Genomic DNA, 20750 nt, shown 5'->3' on the forward strand with positions numbered 1-20750 from the left:
AAAAGTTAATTCACTCTCCAGACTTCGTGGGGGGGGGGGGGGGTCATTATAAAACAACAAGTGATATACATGTACCAAAAAATACTAATATCCATCAATCATTTAATCAGTTTTGTGGATGGAAAACCACATTTGACCAATTTGTAAATATAATGAAGTGTGACCTTTGTATGTTAGTTTCGTCTCCCCCAAACCAACAATTATTGAAATCAGACCGATATCCCATGGAAACCCAATTTGGAGACGGAAGGACAGATGGACAGAAGGATAAAAAGGTGCAATGTTTTAATGCTCCCTCAAGACTTCATCTACAGAGGCCTAAAAAACAACAACATTTAAACAAACAGGACATTCGTTAGCTTTGTACCATATGACAGACAATACACATCAAAATAAAGGGAATAAAGAATAATTCTTCATATCCATATTTCGAGTAATCATAGCACTTTAGGAAACACAGTCTGTATGTCTGAATCAGGAACCTTATCAAAAGTCTCGTCTTGCGTCTTTAATCGTCTTCTTCTTTTACTTACATCGGCTTTCCCGATCCCCTATTGTCTGTCCATAGAGCTTTGGGAGCTTGAGCAAGACGCTGTGCAGGAGAGACACTAACAAAACATGTTCCAAATGGGCTCTGACTTTTGATAAGGTGCTTAACATTTATCCATGAACTAGTGAAAATCTGTTTACAGTGCAATTAAATTAGTAAAATAAATTAGTAAACTATTTCATGGCATCAAATCTTCCCTTTCAGATTGGTGATGGGGGGGGGGATTTTGCTCTTCTTGTTTTGGGTAGGTAGCTAACGGATTGCATTTATTTGCTCTGTTGAGAATTGACCTATCCAAAACACTAAAATAATAAATTTTACAGCATGCAAATATCAACCAGCATACACTGAACATATAAGAGTCAATATACTATTTCAAATTACTGACCGATACTCCGTATTTCTGTGAGAAAAATGGAAAATGTAATCCACATTCTCTTCATCTTCGTCATTAGCAATGGACAGAGCTCCACGATATTCAAGCAGGAAATCTCCCTTAAGAAATGGTCTTGTGGTCACAAGTCCATGTCCTAGAAATGGAGAAGGAAAACTACATTTAAAACACATTTATATTTTTATAAAACTTATGGCAAACAAAGTTTTCAACAATACTGTTTCAAGCAATCATGGCCATACACAGAAATGAGGTGGGGGTGGGTGTTGCCCCCAGAAATTTTGAAAACTGACATTTGTTTCTACTGAAAATTTTCAGACAATCCATCAAAAGTGTGCACCAAATTTCACTGTTAAAAATGCAAAAGCACCCTTGTGACCAGCTCAGTCACTTCGCTCCCTCGTTTTCAGGTTTTCAAAGTTTGTATGTGTTTTGCTCCCCCCCCCCCCCCCCCCAAAAAAAAAAAAAAAAAAATTCTGTGTATGGCCTTGCATGTATTAAATCGTTATGTGGTCATTATCATTTGCCTCGCTTGTACAGCCCGCTGCCCTTGGCAAGGAGAAATTTCTGCCTCCCTGGACAGTCCTTAGTGATTCATCCTTTACAAATTTACCATTCCGGTTTCTAACAAGTAGCATATAAAGTGTTTCACATATGGTACTGGTTGCCAGGGAAACAGTAAAATTTGAAACCTCTCTTGAGACCATTCATACTGTGATAACATAAGAACTTTACCATATCTAAAGACTTAGCCAACTCCAGTGGATAATGTTGTCATTGACTCCACTGAGATTTCTAAATAAATACAGGGACTTACATGTATGATGCTTTCTTGCAAGATAAGCCTTTTGATACACATACATATATACTATCTTATCTGTCAATTTCTAGCTCTTTTTGTAACCTTTTTATTAGGGGAAGACAAGAGGCCTTATACAATACCATCCTAAAGTAAAAGTGCTTTTTTAGTACAGTAATCTTTGTTGTTGTTGTTAATTCATCCCAGAGGAGTTAGGAATGCAAAGTCCCACAAACCCAATGTACATCCCCCCCCGAACAATGTCGGTGAATGAGTGCAATTGCACTTTGTTTAGATAGCAAAAAGTAGGTCACCTGGACAGTCTAATACATGCACCTCAGGCATAAACGTGCAGATTGCTTGACATTCAACATGCCCCCCCCCCCCACAAAGGATGATCCCCTGTGGGTCTACACAGAGAAAGATTACCCTCCTTAAGTAGCCCTTGACACAAGTAGCACATAAAGTGTTTCATATATGGTACAGGTTGGCAGGGAAACAGTAAAATTTGAAACCTCTTCATTGACCAGTTCAATACTACCACTCCTTAAACTACAAAGAGATAATCTACGTGTACCTATGTCGTCGTTGAGAAAAACCTTCCTGAAACCTTCTTGATCTTTTCCCAGCTTACACCAATGCTCCGCCATAAGACTGGGTGAGATGCGGACACGCCGCTTTTTTCGTCCTGGAATACTCTGTCAATAGGGGATTATGAAATGCTGTACATGAACATCCAGCTGCATACTTATATGTAAAGTAATATATCATTTCATTTCTTTTCTTTTCTTTTCTTTTCACTTTTTCTCTAGAATCTAAAACATAAACATATCTTTGATAAATATCTATTCATATCTAATCCAGGGGAAAAAAACCCTCTTTTTTCTGTACGAGGGGCTATTTTTTCCTACCTCTGTTCATTCCAAATTAAATTCTCTATTGAATCTAATAGCAATTTATGGGGGCTCTTTTGCAACTTACAAGGGCTATTTTTCACATTTTGGGGCAAATCGCCTTTACCCTCCTGTATTTTTCCCCTGATCTAGCCTAGATAACCTATAGTCTTTATATCATAAGTGTAAAAACAGACTGTACTGTAGGCCTAGTCTAACTCCAGTCTACAGAGCTGTGCCACAAGCACTGTAGCACACTAACACTCATGCCAGGTTATCATCAGATAACCTAGCACTCAGGTCTAGCATAGTGCAAATTGCTCACAATAGAAAAGTAGCGTTCTCTAGATCTAGACGTTCTATCAGAATTCTAATATAGAGGAACAAGAGCAGTGATCAGAAAAATATTGTTAAAAATTCACTTGATCATGGTAATTTAGATCCAATTGAAGGTATGGACTGAAAATAGGATATAGGATATTTCATCATTACAGGTGTACATGCCAAAAAATTATATATAGACCTATGTTCCAAGAATTTGCTGATTATCTTGGTGATTTCTATCTCCAAATATAGAAAGCTAGAGGGCCGCATGTCACTTAAATTTGCACAGCTCAGCATACCAATGCCAATGACTCCCTGAGTTACCCGTAAATTACGTGATTATCATCACCCCTTTTCCATTGACTAATACCCACAATTTTAAATTAATTATTTTCGAAGCAGTGGATCGAGTCTCCTTTGTGAACTGCTGGTAACGTCGTTCGTCGTCCATTACATTTTAGACTAGCAGCAGGCGTTCACAGCTTCAGCCTCAGCCTCAGGCTTCATTCATGTTGTACACAGGTGCGTGAGTGCAAAGGAACAAGTGGACACCAACATTATCGTGGTTTCTGTCACCATGACTATGATCTTAAACTTGACATTAAAACATAAAAGAATGAATAGATCTGCGGACGGTACCGCTAGTTTTCTTACCATTGACATCGTTGACATTTGATAAGCGGTCCTCGAAGGCGAGCTCAAACCTCTTTTCACACATTACGATCCGGATCCATACGGTGCATGCTGCTCATACTTCACCTATACCGTACTACCGCGCGCTACACGCTAGCGCTATCGCTGATCGCTAGCGAAGCGCGCGCTAGCGCCCTAGCGCTAGCTAGCTGCAGCACTGCTTAATCGCGTGCGCGATCGCCAGGATCTGTGTGTTCACAGGGGGCGCTCTTAACTTTTTCTTTAACACACGTTGCTGCATCGACGGGAGTGTTATGTGTGTCAACTTCATACTTTTCGAACGTCCGAGGACAAGCCGAATATCGGGTCAGATGCGTCCTCGGACGTAGAATATCATTTTGCACGTCTATTCCTTCCGAGGACAGCATGTTACGTCCTCGGACGTAGATTTTGTCCTCGGACAAAAGGTGTGTTTTCATACCATTGGTCTCGGACGATCAGTGATGTATACGCACACACACACTTGCGTGTTGACACAAGACACACACACACGGAACAATGCTTCTGTGCATGTCAGTCCCACACTGCCTGGTTCACACTGATAATAATCGTGATCAGTTGCCTTCCTGTCTTTGTTCCCTAGTATAATGATTGAACCAGACAGAGAAGTGCCAGAGAAGTGGAAACTTCAACGGCTCCACAAGTGAACTTGGCCACGGATACGTGCTGTAAAAACAAAAACAAAAACTAAACAAAACAAAAAACAAAACAAAACAAAACAAAACAAGCAAACAAACAAAACATAGATTTTTATACTCCACAAAAGTTTGATATAGTAATACAGATCAAAAGAAATCATGAGCCATATATCGAGGTACCAACGTTATTTCATTTTTTTTTTTTTAACCTCAACACTGGTTCTGCATTCATTGTCACACTACAAGCACCTGTGAAAAGACACATCCAGAACTAAACTCCCATGATACAACAATACTATGCATTACTTTTCATGCCATGTGCGTAAACAGTTTTGATTGAAACATGGACCTAGATCAGGGAGGTGGAAAGAGACTCTTTCCACTTGCCTGCAAATAGACGAAGCTTGTAGTCATGTAGAATAGCTCTTTCCGTTCACGCGTGAACTATATGTCGAGTTGAAGGTCGGATTAGGTTTTGTGAAGCCTGCGAGTGCATGAGTTCTGCGCTGAACTGAGCTCGACGTAGCGTTTGTTCCGTCACAAAGGATAAATATGCGACGGGGAAAACCGGGATAATGCTCAAAGCGGGGAAACCTACGTCTGGGTTGCTGTTATATAGCTGTATAAAACACACGCAGACGCTAGTGTCGCTCAGTGCTCTGAGTAATGATTAGATGTCTCTTCATCGCGTTTTAGAAGAATTCCGAGTGACAATTCTCTGCCTGTTGGGTTCTGCACACACTAAATGTGTAGGCGGCATATTGCTGTGCGACCTCAATCGCTGGATACATCCATTTAGTTATAGACGAGATAACTTTAGCATCTTAGTATCACTGCACTACACCAGTCCTGCACGGAGGTTTTCCATTTCGTGACATATAAACCAGAGGTAAGCAATAGACTTATTTAGTATGTAAATAGCCCATTATAGGGATTATAAATCCCGTCGATTTGCAGGTAGCACTTTGTTTTCGTTATCAAATTTTCATGAGCACGCGGCGATAACGTAATACAAGCTTGATGTATCCTCACTTCATTTACATAGCGCATGATGGGCGCCCACACAGAACTAATTAAATTTGATAGTTTCTCTTTTTTTTTCTCTCTTTATAGTTAAAAGCATAATGTGTATGTGTTTGTGTGTGTATGTTATATTTGATTATGTGTTTTTGTATATCAATGATTATTATGAATGTGTGTATGTGTATTATACACGTACGTTGTGTGTGTATATGTGGAAGATGCTTCCTGCCCTTTTCTCGGTTCCGTGTGAGTAGAATAATTTACAATTAAAATCGCAATAAAATAGTACACCTGTATTTGTATCCACTCGGGTCGTATACAGGGCCGGCGCAGTGTTTTCAAAAGTGTGGGGGCCCACTTCCGGGTTTCATGAGCTAACAAGCAAAAAAACAAAACAAAACAAAACAAAAAAGGTCCTCAGCTCATCTCTCCCCGTCCACTTCCGGGTTTCTTCAGCTGACAAGCAAAAAAAAAAAAAAGGTCCTCAGCTCATCTCTCCCCGTCCACTTCTGGGTTTCTTCAGCTGACAAGCAAAATTAAAAAAAAAAAAAAAGGTCCTCAGCTCATTCTCTCCCCTCCCATTTCCGGGTGTTATAAAAAAAAAAAAAGGTCTTCAGAGAAAACACATAACCTTACCGCCGCCATACTTCAAGATCTCTATCTATTTCTGTTTTAGCGCCACTTACGTACTTCCGGGTTGAAAAAAGTGTGGGGGCCCAAAGTGATGACACCTTATGTATTCCTTTGTATGGTGCACAAAAAGTGTGGGGGCCCGAGCCCCCACGGCCCCCACGGCCGCGCCGGCCCTGGTATACAGTCATAACGTCGCTTTTTTACTCCACTTATCCAGGTGGCATCGTTGGCACGCAACATAACCAAGTTAAGTCTAAGACAGAGAAATCGAGATGAGAGGTTGACTTCGAATCTGACGTCGAGGAGTTCATTCGAAGATGGCGTTCCTCGAAAAGCTGGGAGCCATCATTGACGCTTATCAAAAGATGACGAACGAAGAGTTTGAGGTAAGGAGCCATTTCGTACTTCCACTTTGCGCATGAGCAGAAAAGGGTCATTGTACCAACAGGCATGTTGGTTTTCAAATTCACTGAGATGAGCATCTGCCATATAATGTTATTCATGCAATCCCTGTAAGTGATACTTGCCAGTACATCCACCTGACAGCAAGCCTAGAACTTGACAATATGAATTGAAAATAGTTTTGAATGCATTCAGTGCATTGGTCTACGCAAGTTCATTCTTTGTTTGAACACGAATTCGATAAATTGGTACGTCGGGCAAGCTTGATACAGGTGCGCAGTATGTCGCTTTAAAAACAAGTGACACCAGTATGACACCAGTATTTTTATATCTCATAATGATCCCCAAACATTACAAATCATAGTCAATAATGAGCTAAGTATAATTTCTGAATGGTTATATATGAATAAATTATCAGTAAATACAAGTAAAACACATTTTATGATATTCACCAATAGAAATGTTGATGTCAAGGATATTAGCATATATTTAGCAGGATCTGAAATTAAGCATGAAGTGTCTTTGCAATTTTTAGGAATCACAATTGATAATAAATTGACTTGGAAAGATCACATAAATATTATATGCAACAAAATTTCAAAAAATATTGGGATACTTTTTCGACTTAACTTTTTACCCACTGTCGTTCTTAAAATGATATATAATGCAATTATTGCGCCTTTTTTTGAATATGGTCTTTCTGTTTGGGGAAGTGCTGCAAATATATACATAGACAGACTTTTTAAACTACAAAAACGTGCAATAAGGGTTATAAACCATTCAACTTATTTAGCTCACACTTCACCAATTCTTAATTCCCAAAAGATTTTAAAGTTGTATGACAGATATAAATATATTTTAGGTAATCTTATGTTTCTATGGCATAGAAAGCTTTTACCCGATTCTCTGATGCATTATTTCACCTTAAATTGCAATATTCATTCATATTATACCAGAAACGCTAAGAATTTTCATATCCCAAAAGTAAGAACATCATTATTTCAGAAATCTGTGTTTTATCAAGGTCCGCTTATATGGAACTCAATACCAGATGATATTCGTAAAGTTACCTCTTTTAATGTATTCAAACGTAAACTTAAGGAGAATTTTATACAAAATTATAATTCCTAAGTTTTTGACATGCTTGGCTGGCAATTCATGTATTCTATCTAATGATCGTAACTCACTTTATTCGTATTGTCTTTGTAATGTAAATGTAGTGTATTGTATATCATGCTGTATTGCTTTATGTTTTGTCCTGCAACGGTATATCTGTTCATCTCATTTTTTTTTTTTTTTTTATAAATATGAAAAATTTACCACCAATGCATTTTTTTTTTTAATGGATTTTCTGGGTCGGCCAGATTTTAAGGAAACTTAATTCCTCGTTGGCTGCTTCCCTTCAGCTTTATGTATTCCAAAGTTATGTTTTTTTCTCTGTGTCTGTCATGATTGCTCATCATTGTCTTTCTCTGTTGTTTTTATGCTGAATAAATAAATTCAATTCTTAATTCTTCTTAAAGAAGTCCCTAACCAACTGAGAATAAAGAAAGGTCATTAAATATGTTGTACCAACGTGCACATGAGCTAATTACGAACTGGCTTATTATGTCCGGTGACACGTGTCCGTCTGTGTTTCGATGGTGTTGCTAATGTTCTATACGTGATCATGATGCGAGCAGTACGTCACACATGCATGTCTCAAGGGAGTGATAGGACGGATTTTGTTGAAGAACTTATGATAGATCGACTTATTGGCCTAATTAAAGGTCCGATTTACCTTTGGGAACAGTGATTTAAACATTTTTCAAGATATCACATTTGATGCATAGTATGTGTAGGTCTGTTGTATCACAAAACATCCTACCATATAAGATTTTCACACCAAAGCCTAAAATATAAGGAGATATCACTATTTTTGTCATTAAACGATAACTGTAGACGGTTTAGTCTGGCAACATTGTTATTATAACTATTGTTCACATTTTGTCTATTTAACAATACTTAACATTGATTATACGGATTCAAAATTTTACAATGGTTGTTTCTATCCCAAATTCACATTTTGGAACTATTTTAAAGCAGTGATGCTAGGTTTTTGTTTCATCTGCGGATGGTAAATTATGCCTTTAATGGTTGCTACTCATTTTGTTCATCATAATGTGAGAGCGCTGTGTGAAAACGGTGCACTGTGTGTGTCGGTAGGTTTGAGTGTGTCTGTATAACAGCTGGAGACAGAAAATAATACATGCATCTTTATAAGTGTATTTTGTGAATGGTGTATTGACAATAATAGCGATTCGGAATCATTTTGTGTGTGTGTGTGTGTGTGTGTGTGTGTGTGTGTGTTTGTCTGTCTGTCTGAATTCTCTTCTTTCTGATATACTGGGACCGTCATTTTTCCTTTGTAGCTTCACATAGTACTAGAAGTAGTTATAAAGTAAAACAGTAACTCTAAGAGTGATAGTATAGTTGTAGTATAGTAATGTTGGAAGTATAGTTTAGCGAAGTAGTAGTGTAGAGGTAGTAATAGTCATAGTATTATTATTATTATCATTATTATTACTATTAGTAGTAGTAGTAGAAGTAGTAGTAGTAGAATTTAGTAGTATAATAAGTAGAAGTAGTAGTATAATAAGTAGAAGTAGTTGTATAGTAGTAGTAGTAGCATACCATTCTAGTAGCAGTAGAAGAAGTAGTAGTGGTTGTCGTGCTAGTGTATGTAGTCTTAGTAGAAGTAGTATAAAGTAGTACAGCGGTTATAGTAATAGTAATACTAAATAGTCACGGTAGTAGTAGTAGGCCTAGTAGTAGAATTAGTCGGTACCATTATAGTGGTAGCAGTTATGGCATATCGTATATAGTAGCAGTAATCAATATAACGTGTAGAAGTTGAGATAGTCGTTAGTAAATACATAAGTTGTAGTATAGTATCAGGTATCAAGAAGAAGTGATGGTAATAATTACTATCATCGTCAACATTGACTACCATCGTCACTCTATACTCTTCGTCATGTGACATGGCAGGTTGAACACGGCGGCCGAAAATTCAGAATGAACGTGAGAGGTCGCGTCCACAGCCTGGACGAACTCTGGGTGTACGACGTCACTGCCACCGACCTCCGCACGGGCGTGTCCGAGCAGGTGAAGCACTTCGAGCGCAGAGACAACGGCGTGCAGGCCGCCATCCGAGCCGTCTGGAAGATCCTCGAGGATCGCGGTCTCGTCGGAGGTGCTGGGGGCGTGGCCCAAGGCGGCGCGGGAATACCCCTGCCGGCATCTTCCTCGCCTCTCAGCACCATAGCGGATAATCAGGCCAATCAACGCCAGGCAACATCAGGTATACACACTCCAGCCATTTACCAGCGGTTTACATAATGGGGGAAAAAAAGACATTGACCCTATGATAAATCGAGTAAAACAAGACGAATAGCATTAAAAAAAAGGTCCCAAAATATCGATGATAGGTATAGAATAAGAAAGTCGCGTAATTTCACAGTTTCATATGTTTTTCGTCAAAAAGGGAACTGGTTCGTTACTACACATGCAAATGACAAGAGGTTGTGATAGCATACTACAACTCTTCTATCGTTTATGCTAAAAAAAAAAAATGAAAATACCCTTTTTGTTACTTATAATGTCTAATACCCCCCCCCCCTCAATCGATGAAAGCTTTCTGTATTAATTCTATAATACAATCGTATTAAGAATGTATTAATTTGCCTAACTTTGCCTTGCAGTATTGACTGAATGTGACTTAATGATGCAACTATCTGAGGCTGATACATCATCAGTACTTCACGTACAAAACGCCAGAGGAAAAGAGTCCATTATATATCATTGCTTATTCATGATATCTTTCCAGACAAATTGTTCCAGACGCTGCTGAACAAAGGTCTCATATCGGAAAATGACGTGAAGCCCCGCCCTTCACCGGCATCCCCTCCTCCGCCTCCTCCCAATCAAAATCCTCCAGGTAACCATAGCGACGGAACACCCCACCTACTTTCTTTCCGTATCTCACTATTTACAGGGAGGTGGGAGTCTCTTCCCACCTCCCTGCTATGAAACAACTTTGAGCTGAACGACTCAAATTGTCGTAATAGTAGCGTAATGTTAAACCATCAATGACAGTATAGATGTATAGGGAAGGATTTTTAATTGTACATCAGCAAAATGAACCATAACCAATATAAGCTATATCTCTTTTCTAACAGTGATATAGCTTCTAAAACAGACCCCCCCCCCACACAAAAAAGAAGAAGAAGAAGAAGAAGAAGAAGAAGAAGAAGAAGAAAGAGTCGTTTTAAGTGTGCTTGTGACCTTCCTCTTTGAGATTTCTGTAAAGTGAGGTGAATTAGATTGAAAGCTCATACATTCGAGATACAAAAGTTGTGTTATGCTATTTCGACATTACAATGGCTGTGTCAAGACAATGTGTACGATCAGCACCTGGGTGTTTTTCTGATTGTTGCTTTACCTTTCACCTTATTCAGTTGACCTGAAAGATAAAGATACAGTGGAAACTCGATATAAAAAGATCTGATATAACAAAATACCTGATACAATGTATAACAAACTAATTTCTCCGGTCCCATCAAATTTATTTCCTTTGTTCTGTATTGTTTATGGACTACTGATATAACAAAATATCTGATATAAAGAACAAATTGCTTGGTCCCAAGGATCTCGTTATACTGAGTTTCCATTGTATTATCAACTTTTCTGCCCACTTGTATGGATTGATGCTCCCGACTACCACAAAGCTGACCCTGGGGTTGCCCACCATAGCACTAATTGATGCATGGAAGAATGATTCTCCTTAAAGGGGATGGCTAGTAACTGATCAGTGGGAATCAGTGGGAAAGCTGAGGGATGATTGTTCCAATCCTTGTGGGATTCATTTAAGAGTACATTATATATCTATTCTCGTGTGAAAATTATTTGCTTCAGAATGGTCTCATATTCAAGTAATGTGCAGTTTAATGCTTCCAGGTAAGCGTCCCTGGTCAGTGACGGGGCATTAATCTGCACATTACTTGAATATGAGACCGTTCTGAAGCAAATAATCTTCACACAACAGTAGATATATAATGTACTCTTAAATTAATCCCACAAGGATTGGAACAATCATCCCTCAGCATTCCCACTGATTCCCACTGATCGGTTACTAGCCATCCCCTTTAAAGGGTGTGTACAGTTCTGGTCGAGGTGAGGATTTAGCTTTTAACTTTTTGCGAGATATTCAGAAACTACTCTATGAGATGTCAAAGAGCATGCAATTCTAAGGGTATCAAAAGTTTATTTGATGAAAATCGGTTTTGAAATGGCTGAGATATCCAAAAACAAGGTGAAACAAAGAGATCCTAATAAAAGACGTGGCCTGTTGCCTTTTATTATTATCACTTTTTTTGGATATCTCAGCCATTTGAAAACCAATTTTCATCAAATAAACGTTGAATCCTTCTTAAAATTACATGCTCTTTCTTATTTCATAAGAGGTTTCTCATTATCTCACTTAGGAATGTTCAAAACATGAATCCCCACCTCAACCAGTACTGTACAGTCCCTTTAAGGACATGGTTGTATTGTGAGGAAACAGATACAGTGAATAAACTAGCACTTCACTCAGTCATCCTAGACACATAACAATTGACGTGAATACCGTATTTTCATTGCTCAGTCCAAACGACAACGGCGACCGGCCAACGACCCGGTAATCGCATCGAAATAGAGCCCGACGTCGATGGTCTCTACACAAATACGATACTACCAGCAGCCACCCCTCTTCCTTCAGACCTGGACATACGAAAATGTAATCTTTGGTGAAAACTTGACACAGCAAAATGAGAAAAAAACTAGACATTGCAAATCCCTTTTTTAGCCTATTTCCTGTTATTTCGTGTGATTTCTTCTTAAACAATTGGAGATGGCAATATGCTGTTACGTAAGTTAGCGTAGAGTTATAATGAAGATAGACCGTGGAAACAAAGCAAACAGTTTAAAGCAAAGTCTCTCAGACTGTCGCTTTTCTTTGGTAATCATATTATATCAAAGTTGCACATCAAGGGAGTTCAATGTTTTGGTTATTATGCTTGATTATTTGGGTCTCGAACAATGTTTATCACAAAACGCAAACAGGTCTTATTTTACTCTCCCCCTGAAAACTTGACAATCTGACTCATCTGATGAAACAGAAATTATGTCTTACCTCGATGAGATTTAGATGTGGGGGTGTTAAGTCCGTAAGATCAAGCTTAAAGGCCTACTGTGATTTCAGTACTGTTAAGTATACCGTTCAGAGCTAAGTCTGGCAAATTTATTTCCCAATACATTTGCTAGTAGGATTTTTTTTAAACGGTCGAGTGATGGAGACAGAGCGATTGGAACCGAGTGATTGGGAAATACCAAAGAAAGGGAATCCGCCAATGTGGCTTATGAACCAGAATTTGATCATAATGAACGTAAAATTGATAATGTAAAGATATCGCAAATAACAGGTCAGGGATGATGTTTTTGTCTTCGCGTCGCGTACGATTGTTCCATTGTTAATGTGAAACTATTGTCTAGAAACTTGTCGGTTATTTCTCTCTATAGGTGGTAAAGGTTACTTCCAGTCGACAGGGGCATTTCAGACGGTTTTCATGTTTTTACATCATGTAATACATAAGTCGATAGCTACATGTATAGATTTGTGGAATTTATTGTGGTACTTGAGCAGAGAAACCAATACTCTGAAAAACCTTAAACAAATTACACTGAACAATGATGATGACATAGGAGGTTCACATATTTCTGTAATGTATAGCAGTGTAATTCCATTGCAATACCGCTTGCTTAACAAATTCACCTGTGTATAATCCATGCATGCCTTCTTCTTTTCTTCTGCTTCCTTGAGCCCCAACTCATGCATTCTTATGGTTAGGCTGCCATGTCATCATCCTTGTTCATTGTGATTTGTTATACATTCTGAAAACATTATTTTTCTTCATCCCAATCATTATAAATTCTGAAACTCTGTAATTAGTATCACTATTTTATGTACAGCTGTTCAAATGTAAAAATCTGAAAATCACCCGGAGGTCTGCTTTAAGTTAGTCCATCAGGTTTGTACAGCAGGACGCCGTCTGTTAGGCCTGCGCTTTTTATTTGTGAAATCACCATCGATGATTCCAACTGGATCCATGACTTTCACTCTCCCCTCCCCCTCCCCTCCTCTCTCTTTCGTTGGACATTGCGGTGATTGGATGTCTCCGGGGTTTTTAGATGTACGTCACGTGGACGTCATCGTACAAGGGCGTGGCCTACATCCTTAACAACAGCAACTTCCCTCACCTTCCTGAGGACAGTGGAGGAATGAGAAGAGGTTCGGAGATCGACGTCCGCAACGTTGAACACGTCTTCAGCCAGCTCGGCTACGAGCCTCTGGTATATTGCAATCTGACGAGAGACGTGAGTTGAACAAAAAGGTTTCCCTCTCTAACTTTTACTTCGCCCTAAGTAGAGAAAGGGTTATGTCTTACAAACAAGTGTCAGGTTTTGTTTTGTGCTGTTTTGATTTTGAGACCTGTCTTGCTATCGTGAGCTGGTGCACCCGGTTACGGCAAGGTGTATAATGTCGGTAGGTAGGCCTATTGTCGTGCCTTTTCAGCTTAGTGTTTGTGCGTGTTTGTTAAAATTTTGCACAATATTTTCAACTTTAAATATCTTTTTACTTTATGATACATATTCCAATCACATTACTCATAATTGTGTGGGGAAAGAGATCTTAGCAAGAGAGGGATAGTGGAATGTTTTGAAATTTTGAACATTACAGTAAGTCAGTAGAGAAATAGGGCTGTAATTTGTTACACATCCTTTTTTTTCCTTTCTAAAAATTAGTACTGCACTACTTAAGTAAGCTACTCTCATTTTTTGAGGAACTGTGTCAATGGATAAAGTTCAGGAGTTGTTTTTATTCTGTTGGTTTTTGTTGTTGTTGTAGTTGCTGTTGATTTTTTTTTTCTTGCGCGTCTACAGCAAAAAAAAAAAAAAAAAAAAAAAAAAAAACCAATGACTTTTGAACTGTTGTCCTCGTTTCAGGAGATCTTGTCATCTATCGAAGAGACTGTTCAGAAAATTAACGCTGAGGGCGAAAGACACAGTTCGGCTTGTTTTGTGCTGATGAGTCACGGTAATGAACACGGCGTGAGCGGCACGGACGCATCCCCGTATGACCAGCGGATCGTGTCCCGAGACGAGATCAAGGATAAGTTGACCGGGCGACGCTGCAGGGCCCTGCTGGGCAAGCCGAAGCTGATCTTCATCCAAACATGCAGAGGAAGTGAGTAAAAAAAATACTTTGGAAAAAATCGCGACGTTTGGGTGAAGAAAATTACCAAGCAACTGGGTCAAAAGTTACCCAAAAAATTATGCTGCGTTTCGAACAAAGTCGAAATTTGGGGACAAGATTCATTACGTTTTATTATGTTTTAATAGTTAAAACATTACCGCTTTGATAACTCCATATACGATATTCAGGATGTTGTTATAAATCACTACATTAATGATGGCAGTAGGAGAACTAGTTGTGATAGTAATGGAATATTAATGATAATAATTTCCTCGTCGACAGATCAATACACCCGCAACGCAGACGAGCTTGACGCACTGACGTCGAGCTCGAAGACGAGGCGTGAAGAGTCAGACTTCGAGGTCGACTATGCGCCGAGTTTCCGACCAGTTCCCTCGCTGACGCTGAATCTCGATGCGTCTAGAGTGGTCAACGAATTCGATGTTGACGGCGGCCGGGAACTGCCAAACAACGCCGACATATTAGTGGCCAATGCGACCTCGAATGGTAAGGAACGACAATGTGTAACTCCACAATGTAACCTTTGTCCCTTTTAAGCTACAGAATCTTGCCTGATCTGATGGTAGTGTGGACTGTTTGGTGTGGCGGATGAGGCTTTTAGTTCGAATCCTACCCGTTGCGCGAACGTTCCTAACCGATACATCTCCACGACACCCTGGTTGACCAAAGGTGTTAACGCAATGCTTGGATGAAAATAAATTCACAATTCAGGGACCTTTGGATGTATCATGGTTACAATAGGAAGTGCTGCCCTTGTCAGAAAGACAATGACCATCAGAATAAAATTTTAGAAGAAAGTGATATCGTGCCTCAATTTAAGCTTGTCTGTATATTGTGTTTCAAAATCAGAAAATGAAAATAACTAGCTCAATCAATTCATCAATTAATCAATTAATCAATCAATCAATCAATCAATCAATCAATTATCTATATATGTACTATTTTATCAGTACATATGTTTATTTTTGTATTTGTTTATTCATATAGGCACATATATTCATATCTAAAATAAAGACAGAGAGAGAGACGAATCGACGGAACGTAAAATATACACGATTTGGTATCTAAGACATACTTTTGGCTCTTACTTTTTTTTTCGTCCTCTTAAACATTGGACCGTGACCTCAGGTTATTACTCGATTCGGATGCGGCGTGACGGGTCGTGGTTCGTCCAGGCTATCGCCGAGGTCTTCCTCGCCAACGCGCACGTGGACGAACTGCACGAGCTGTTGAGGAAGGTGGGTCGTGAGGATAACTTACCTATGCATCAATTAAATTCGATAATAAGGATATATTCTTATTCACCCAGGGTATAATCTCTCCGTTAATACCTCTGCTTTTCCTGAGGGCCCTGCCATTAATATTTTCAATTTTCAATTTCAATTTATTTTCGTATTTCTCGATGGAAAATACATGGTATATAACAAAATATAATACAGAATGTCCAGCTTGGATACATGAAGAAATAGGAATACAAAAGTAATATATATATAATAATAATATATACCGTATATAACGGTCGATGTGTCATTTTCAATCAAAGTAAAGGATGCGAAGAGAAATACGATTGAACCTACTAAAAGCAAAGCTTGTTGAGTGTAGGTCCCAACAAAAGCCTAGTGAGGGGAACAGGATGAGGAGCACGGGTACAATTAAGACCAAAAGTAATGATAAACAAAAGAGAATGACTATTACTCGGGGTACAGAAGATTCTTCTCACATGTATTTTTGTGTGTGATAAAATGAGAACAAGTAACCACATGCTGCACACTATAGCAGTTGCTCTAATAGCAATTTTGACATGGGAGTGATAATTACGTGACTACTTAAGTACTATATAATTTTAGGGTTTAAACATTCCGGCTTCCATAGACACGGGGAAAGATTTGAAAAATGGAGAACATGAATCAATTGCAATTCCTATATGTGATATACCAGCCAGCTGCAATGACGCATAAAAGAAAAGAGGGGAAACTATGCGACACGACCAAAGTCTTACTAGAAGTGGAAGAAAAACACCGATGGGCAGGAATTTGAGAGAACATGCAACTAAAATGTATATGCATAAGTCTGTTCACATGGCAACAACCGAGTAGTATAACAGAGCAGCCATGAGCATAATAAAAGGGAATGTTAGTGCACTTGTGTGATGTAGCTATTCAATACATGCTGTCTGAGTTTACGCTTAAAGGATGATAATGACAAACAGCTTTTAACCTCTGTTGGGAGATCATTCCAATATTTAGGACCTGTATACATAATTGTGTTTTTAGCGAAAACTGTTCGAGTTCGTGGAAGGTGATAAGCGTCACTCTGGCGAGTTGGATAGTGGTGGACAGAATCGTTTCTTATGAACATCGGTAAAAAAACACCAGGAAGATCTTTTGAGGAAAATTTGTACATAAAAATACCTAAATTATAACCAAACAAGTCTATCAGTTTTAAAATCTTATTCGGGAAAAATTATATTGCCCCAGCGTTGCCAAGTACCTATTCTTATACTCCTGGGTCGGGAGTTACATCATGAGTAATAACACGCGCCTAATACAAAGACATAGGGATTTGACAGTTTTGAATTCGAGACCTCCGTTTGAAAGTCCTGCCCTCTGAACCACAGTGCCCCCATGCACTGAGTCCTAACGGATGACGGTGTTATCCTGATGTATACCTGAAACCCGCTACTCGTGGCGGGGGCGCACATTACACATTAATATGAATGTGACGGCACACTGTGTAGGTCTCCGTATATACCTGGGCCCTGTGTCATAAAGCTGTTCATAAAGTTACGAACAAATTACGAGTGACTGGTGATCAGTTCTGATGTGCTATATACTTCTCAGAATTCCATAATTCAGCACAAGAACTGATCATCAGTCGCTCGTAACTTTCGTAACTTTACGAACAGCTTTATGAAACAGGGCCCTGGTGGAGGATAGATCTGTTCACTGACGGAACATATGGAAGAATACATCCGCATGGTTTAATTGAGCTTGAGGGAGGTTGATTATTGGCAAAAATCAAGTGGACTAAGATGTCACACAGTTCTCGTCATTTGAGTTTCTTGTTCTCGAATTTAGTTTCATTAAAAGTTTGATTTCTCGTGTATATTGCAGTTGGATATATCAGAGCTGCAAGGTCAAGAAAAATAACATCTTCTTTTCTTGTTCTCCTCCTCCTTCTCTTTCTTTATCTTCCTTCTCATTATTCCTATTCTTCTTTACCTACTGCTACCACTAACCCACTAACACTGATTACCATTAATTATACCTCGATATTTCTTTTTCTTCTTCCTCCTTCCTTTTCTCCTTCTCTTTTTATTCCTCCACCAATCTCTCCATCCATCTCGCTCACTTCCTCTTCTTCATCATCATCCGTCTCAAAAATTCTACCTTCCATCCATTTTCTCATCCATGCTTCACACAAAAGGTCACTCGCCATGTGACGGAACACTTTCAGTTTACGCGGCCCCCTTCACAGGCCGGAGCTCGCCCGTTCCAGGTCCGCCAGACGCCGGCGTACGAGAGCCAGGGGATGCGAAAGCGATTCTACTTTTTCCCAAAGTACCCTCCGCAGTGAGCCGGGAGTATCTGGCTGGGAGATGGAACGATACTCATGGAATCTTGCAGCTAATAAAATACCAAGTGAAAAGGGGATATAAAGTGTAATATTCGTACTGCGTCATCATTCCCAAGAATGGGGAAATACCATTATAAAAACTACCTTTGTGAAATGTATATCAGCCTGCATGCTCGTGATAACAACCATTATCCTGAATTTGATTTGTAAAGAGTTAAAGCATTGGGAGTTGAGATCTCATATTTCATTACGATTTCTGTGGATTTTATGTTTTATTCTTAAGTGATAATAGCGAGCTGTAGATCTGCGACGCGAACGCTAAAACGACGCTAATTAGGCAAGAGTGGTGTTCTGCACATGCGCGAGACAGGCTGTTTCCATTGTCTAACCCGGGAGGTTGCGTCGCCTTAGCGTTCGCGTCGCAGATCTAAAGCTCGTTATTTTCACATGGTAACGCGAACGTGTGTATATTCAACACCATTTGGACCCGAAGGCTGAAGTGTAATGTGCTGAACCCTGCTTAAACCAACATTCAAGAAAAGAAATATGATACACACATTTAATCCATGAGTGTACGTGTGTGCGTTCCGTCATACATATTACTTCTCTTGAATGCTTGAAAAGTGACTTCCGTTCATACATGAAATACGTGTCTGATTACACAGGATTATATTCAGTATCATACACCTGTGATACAATGTTAGATGCAAAATATGCAGCAGAGGACAACTCAGTTCTCCATGTCAGATTACACAAACAAGAATTTCAGAAATATTGAAACAAATACAGCAGAGAATGACATGTGAACCTTATCTTGTCTCTACTACAATACAGAGAAAATTATCGTAAATATTTTTTCTTCATTGGTAACTGTCATATCTCATCCAATCTCCTGCTGATTTACTCTTTTGCTGTTCAATGAAAACATTTAAATTCTTCTGTTTCGCATATATTGATTATATCCCACACCTGTTTAGTTCAAATCCATCGAACATGACGATTATGCGTCGACTTCAGTGATGTAAGAATTCCTCTAAAAAATCTTTGTGTGAAAGTAAAAACTTTTGTATTTTGTATCATTTGTATAATACATCTCATGAATATATGAAATATATTATATACCTTGTATACAAGAATAAATGTTCTTTGAAGGAATTCATGTCCACGTAGTTCCTTAGTAAATGTGTGATTCTGTGTGCCACGTGTGTATGAATGATACACTAATTCGTTATTGTTCATGTAGTACATTTATGAGCAGAGCAGAAATTACCGTAGTACTGATTAAGATAGCCTCCCTTTTTAATAACCTTTTCCTCATGATAGCCTCCCTTTTTACTAACTTTTTTTCTCAACAGGTATTAATCTTTATCTCCACTGTTCTCTACCTCTACTAATTTCTATCTTCACTCTGCTAATCTTTATCTCCACTATTCTCTACTTGTAATAATCTCTATCTCTACTAATCTCTATATTCACTAATCTCTATATTCAGTAATCTGTCTCCACTTATCTCTCACTAAACTCTCTTTACTAATATCTTTAATCACAGATCTCTATCTTCACTAATCTCCACTAATCTTTCTTCACTAATCTCTATCTTCACTAATCTCTATCTCCCTATCTCCACTAATCTCTATCTCCCCCAATCTCTATCTTCAAACAATCTCTATCTTCCCCAATCTCTGTCTTAAATAATCTCTATCTTAAATAATCTCCATTTTCACTAATCTCTATCTTCACTTATACAATCTCCACAAATCTCTATCTCCACTAATCTCTCTTCAGTAATCTATATTTTCACTAATTTTTATCTTCACTACCCTCTACTTCCCTCACACTGTCTTTCATCACATTCTCACATCATTCGTCACCTTTCTAATCCCATTCAACCAGACGCATAAAGGAAAGACAAAAACACACAGCTTTATCCATTGACTGGTTTCACAAGATTTGTATTTCTTTAAAATTAATACATCGATTTGTAAGATTCACTCTATTCATTATAATTTTCTTGGCTTATTTTTCACTAGATATCATTTTTTTTTCTTTCTGTCTTGTTTTGCACGAAAGCACATACTCTATATCCTACAAAGATGACGACTGCGAAATCTACACAACATAACCCGTGAAAATATGCGTCCAGTGTTGTAAAGTACACACAACGGAGAAACACACAAAAACATCGTGTCCATTCGATACAAGTCACAGTTTAAGACACAAAATCCATATTGTTACAGATGCTGCCTGCCATTAAAACAAAAAACAAACAAAAACAAAACAAAAACAAAAACAAAACAAAAACAAAAAACAATCAAGCCATTACATGCAATGTTAATCAACAAAATTCATCTGTGATTTGCATATGAAAAAAATAAAACGAAAGAGAATATGGTAAATAAACCATATGTCTGTATACAGAGAATATATGAACATAACAATCAAGGTATAATGTATTCTGACCACAAGGAGGAG

General features: G+C 38.6%; 1 protein-coding gene across 1 annotated transcript; it reads left to right on the plus strand.

The window, feature by feature from the left end:
• Window positions 1-6258: 6258 nt before the first annotated feature.
• Window positions 6259-19271, plus strand: LOC139735572 (cell death protein 3-like). Its single transcript, XM_071646329.1, has 9 exons — window positions 6259-6333; window positions 9377-9689; window positions 10215-10325; window positions 12033-12161; window positions 13614-13801; window positions 14432-14672; window positions 14964-15188; window positions 15831-15940; window positions 18129-19271. Exons 1-9 carry the CDS (start codon window positions 6265-6267, stop codon window positions 18276-18278), a joined length of 1536 nt encoding a protein of 511 aa, XP_071502430.1. The 5' UTR covers window positions 6259-6264; the 3' UTR covers window positions 18279-19271.
• Window positions 19272-20750: the final 1479 nt, after the last annotated feature.

The sequence above is a fragment of the Diadema antillarum genome, unplaced genomic scaffold (assembly GCF_040938485.1).
Source record: "Diadema antillarum isolate AM-2024a unplaced genomic scaffold, OU_Dant_1.0 seq00000586_RagTag, whole genome shotgun sequence".
In the NCBI taxonomy this organism is placed as follows: domain Eukaryota; kingdom Metazoa; phylum Echinodermata; class Echinoidea; order Diadematoida; family Diadematidae; genus Diadema; species Diadema antillarum.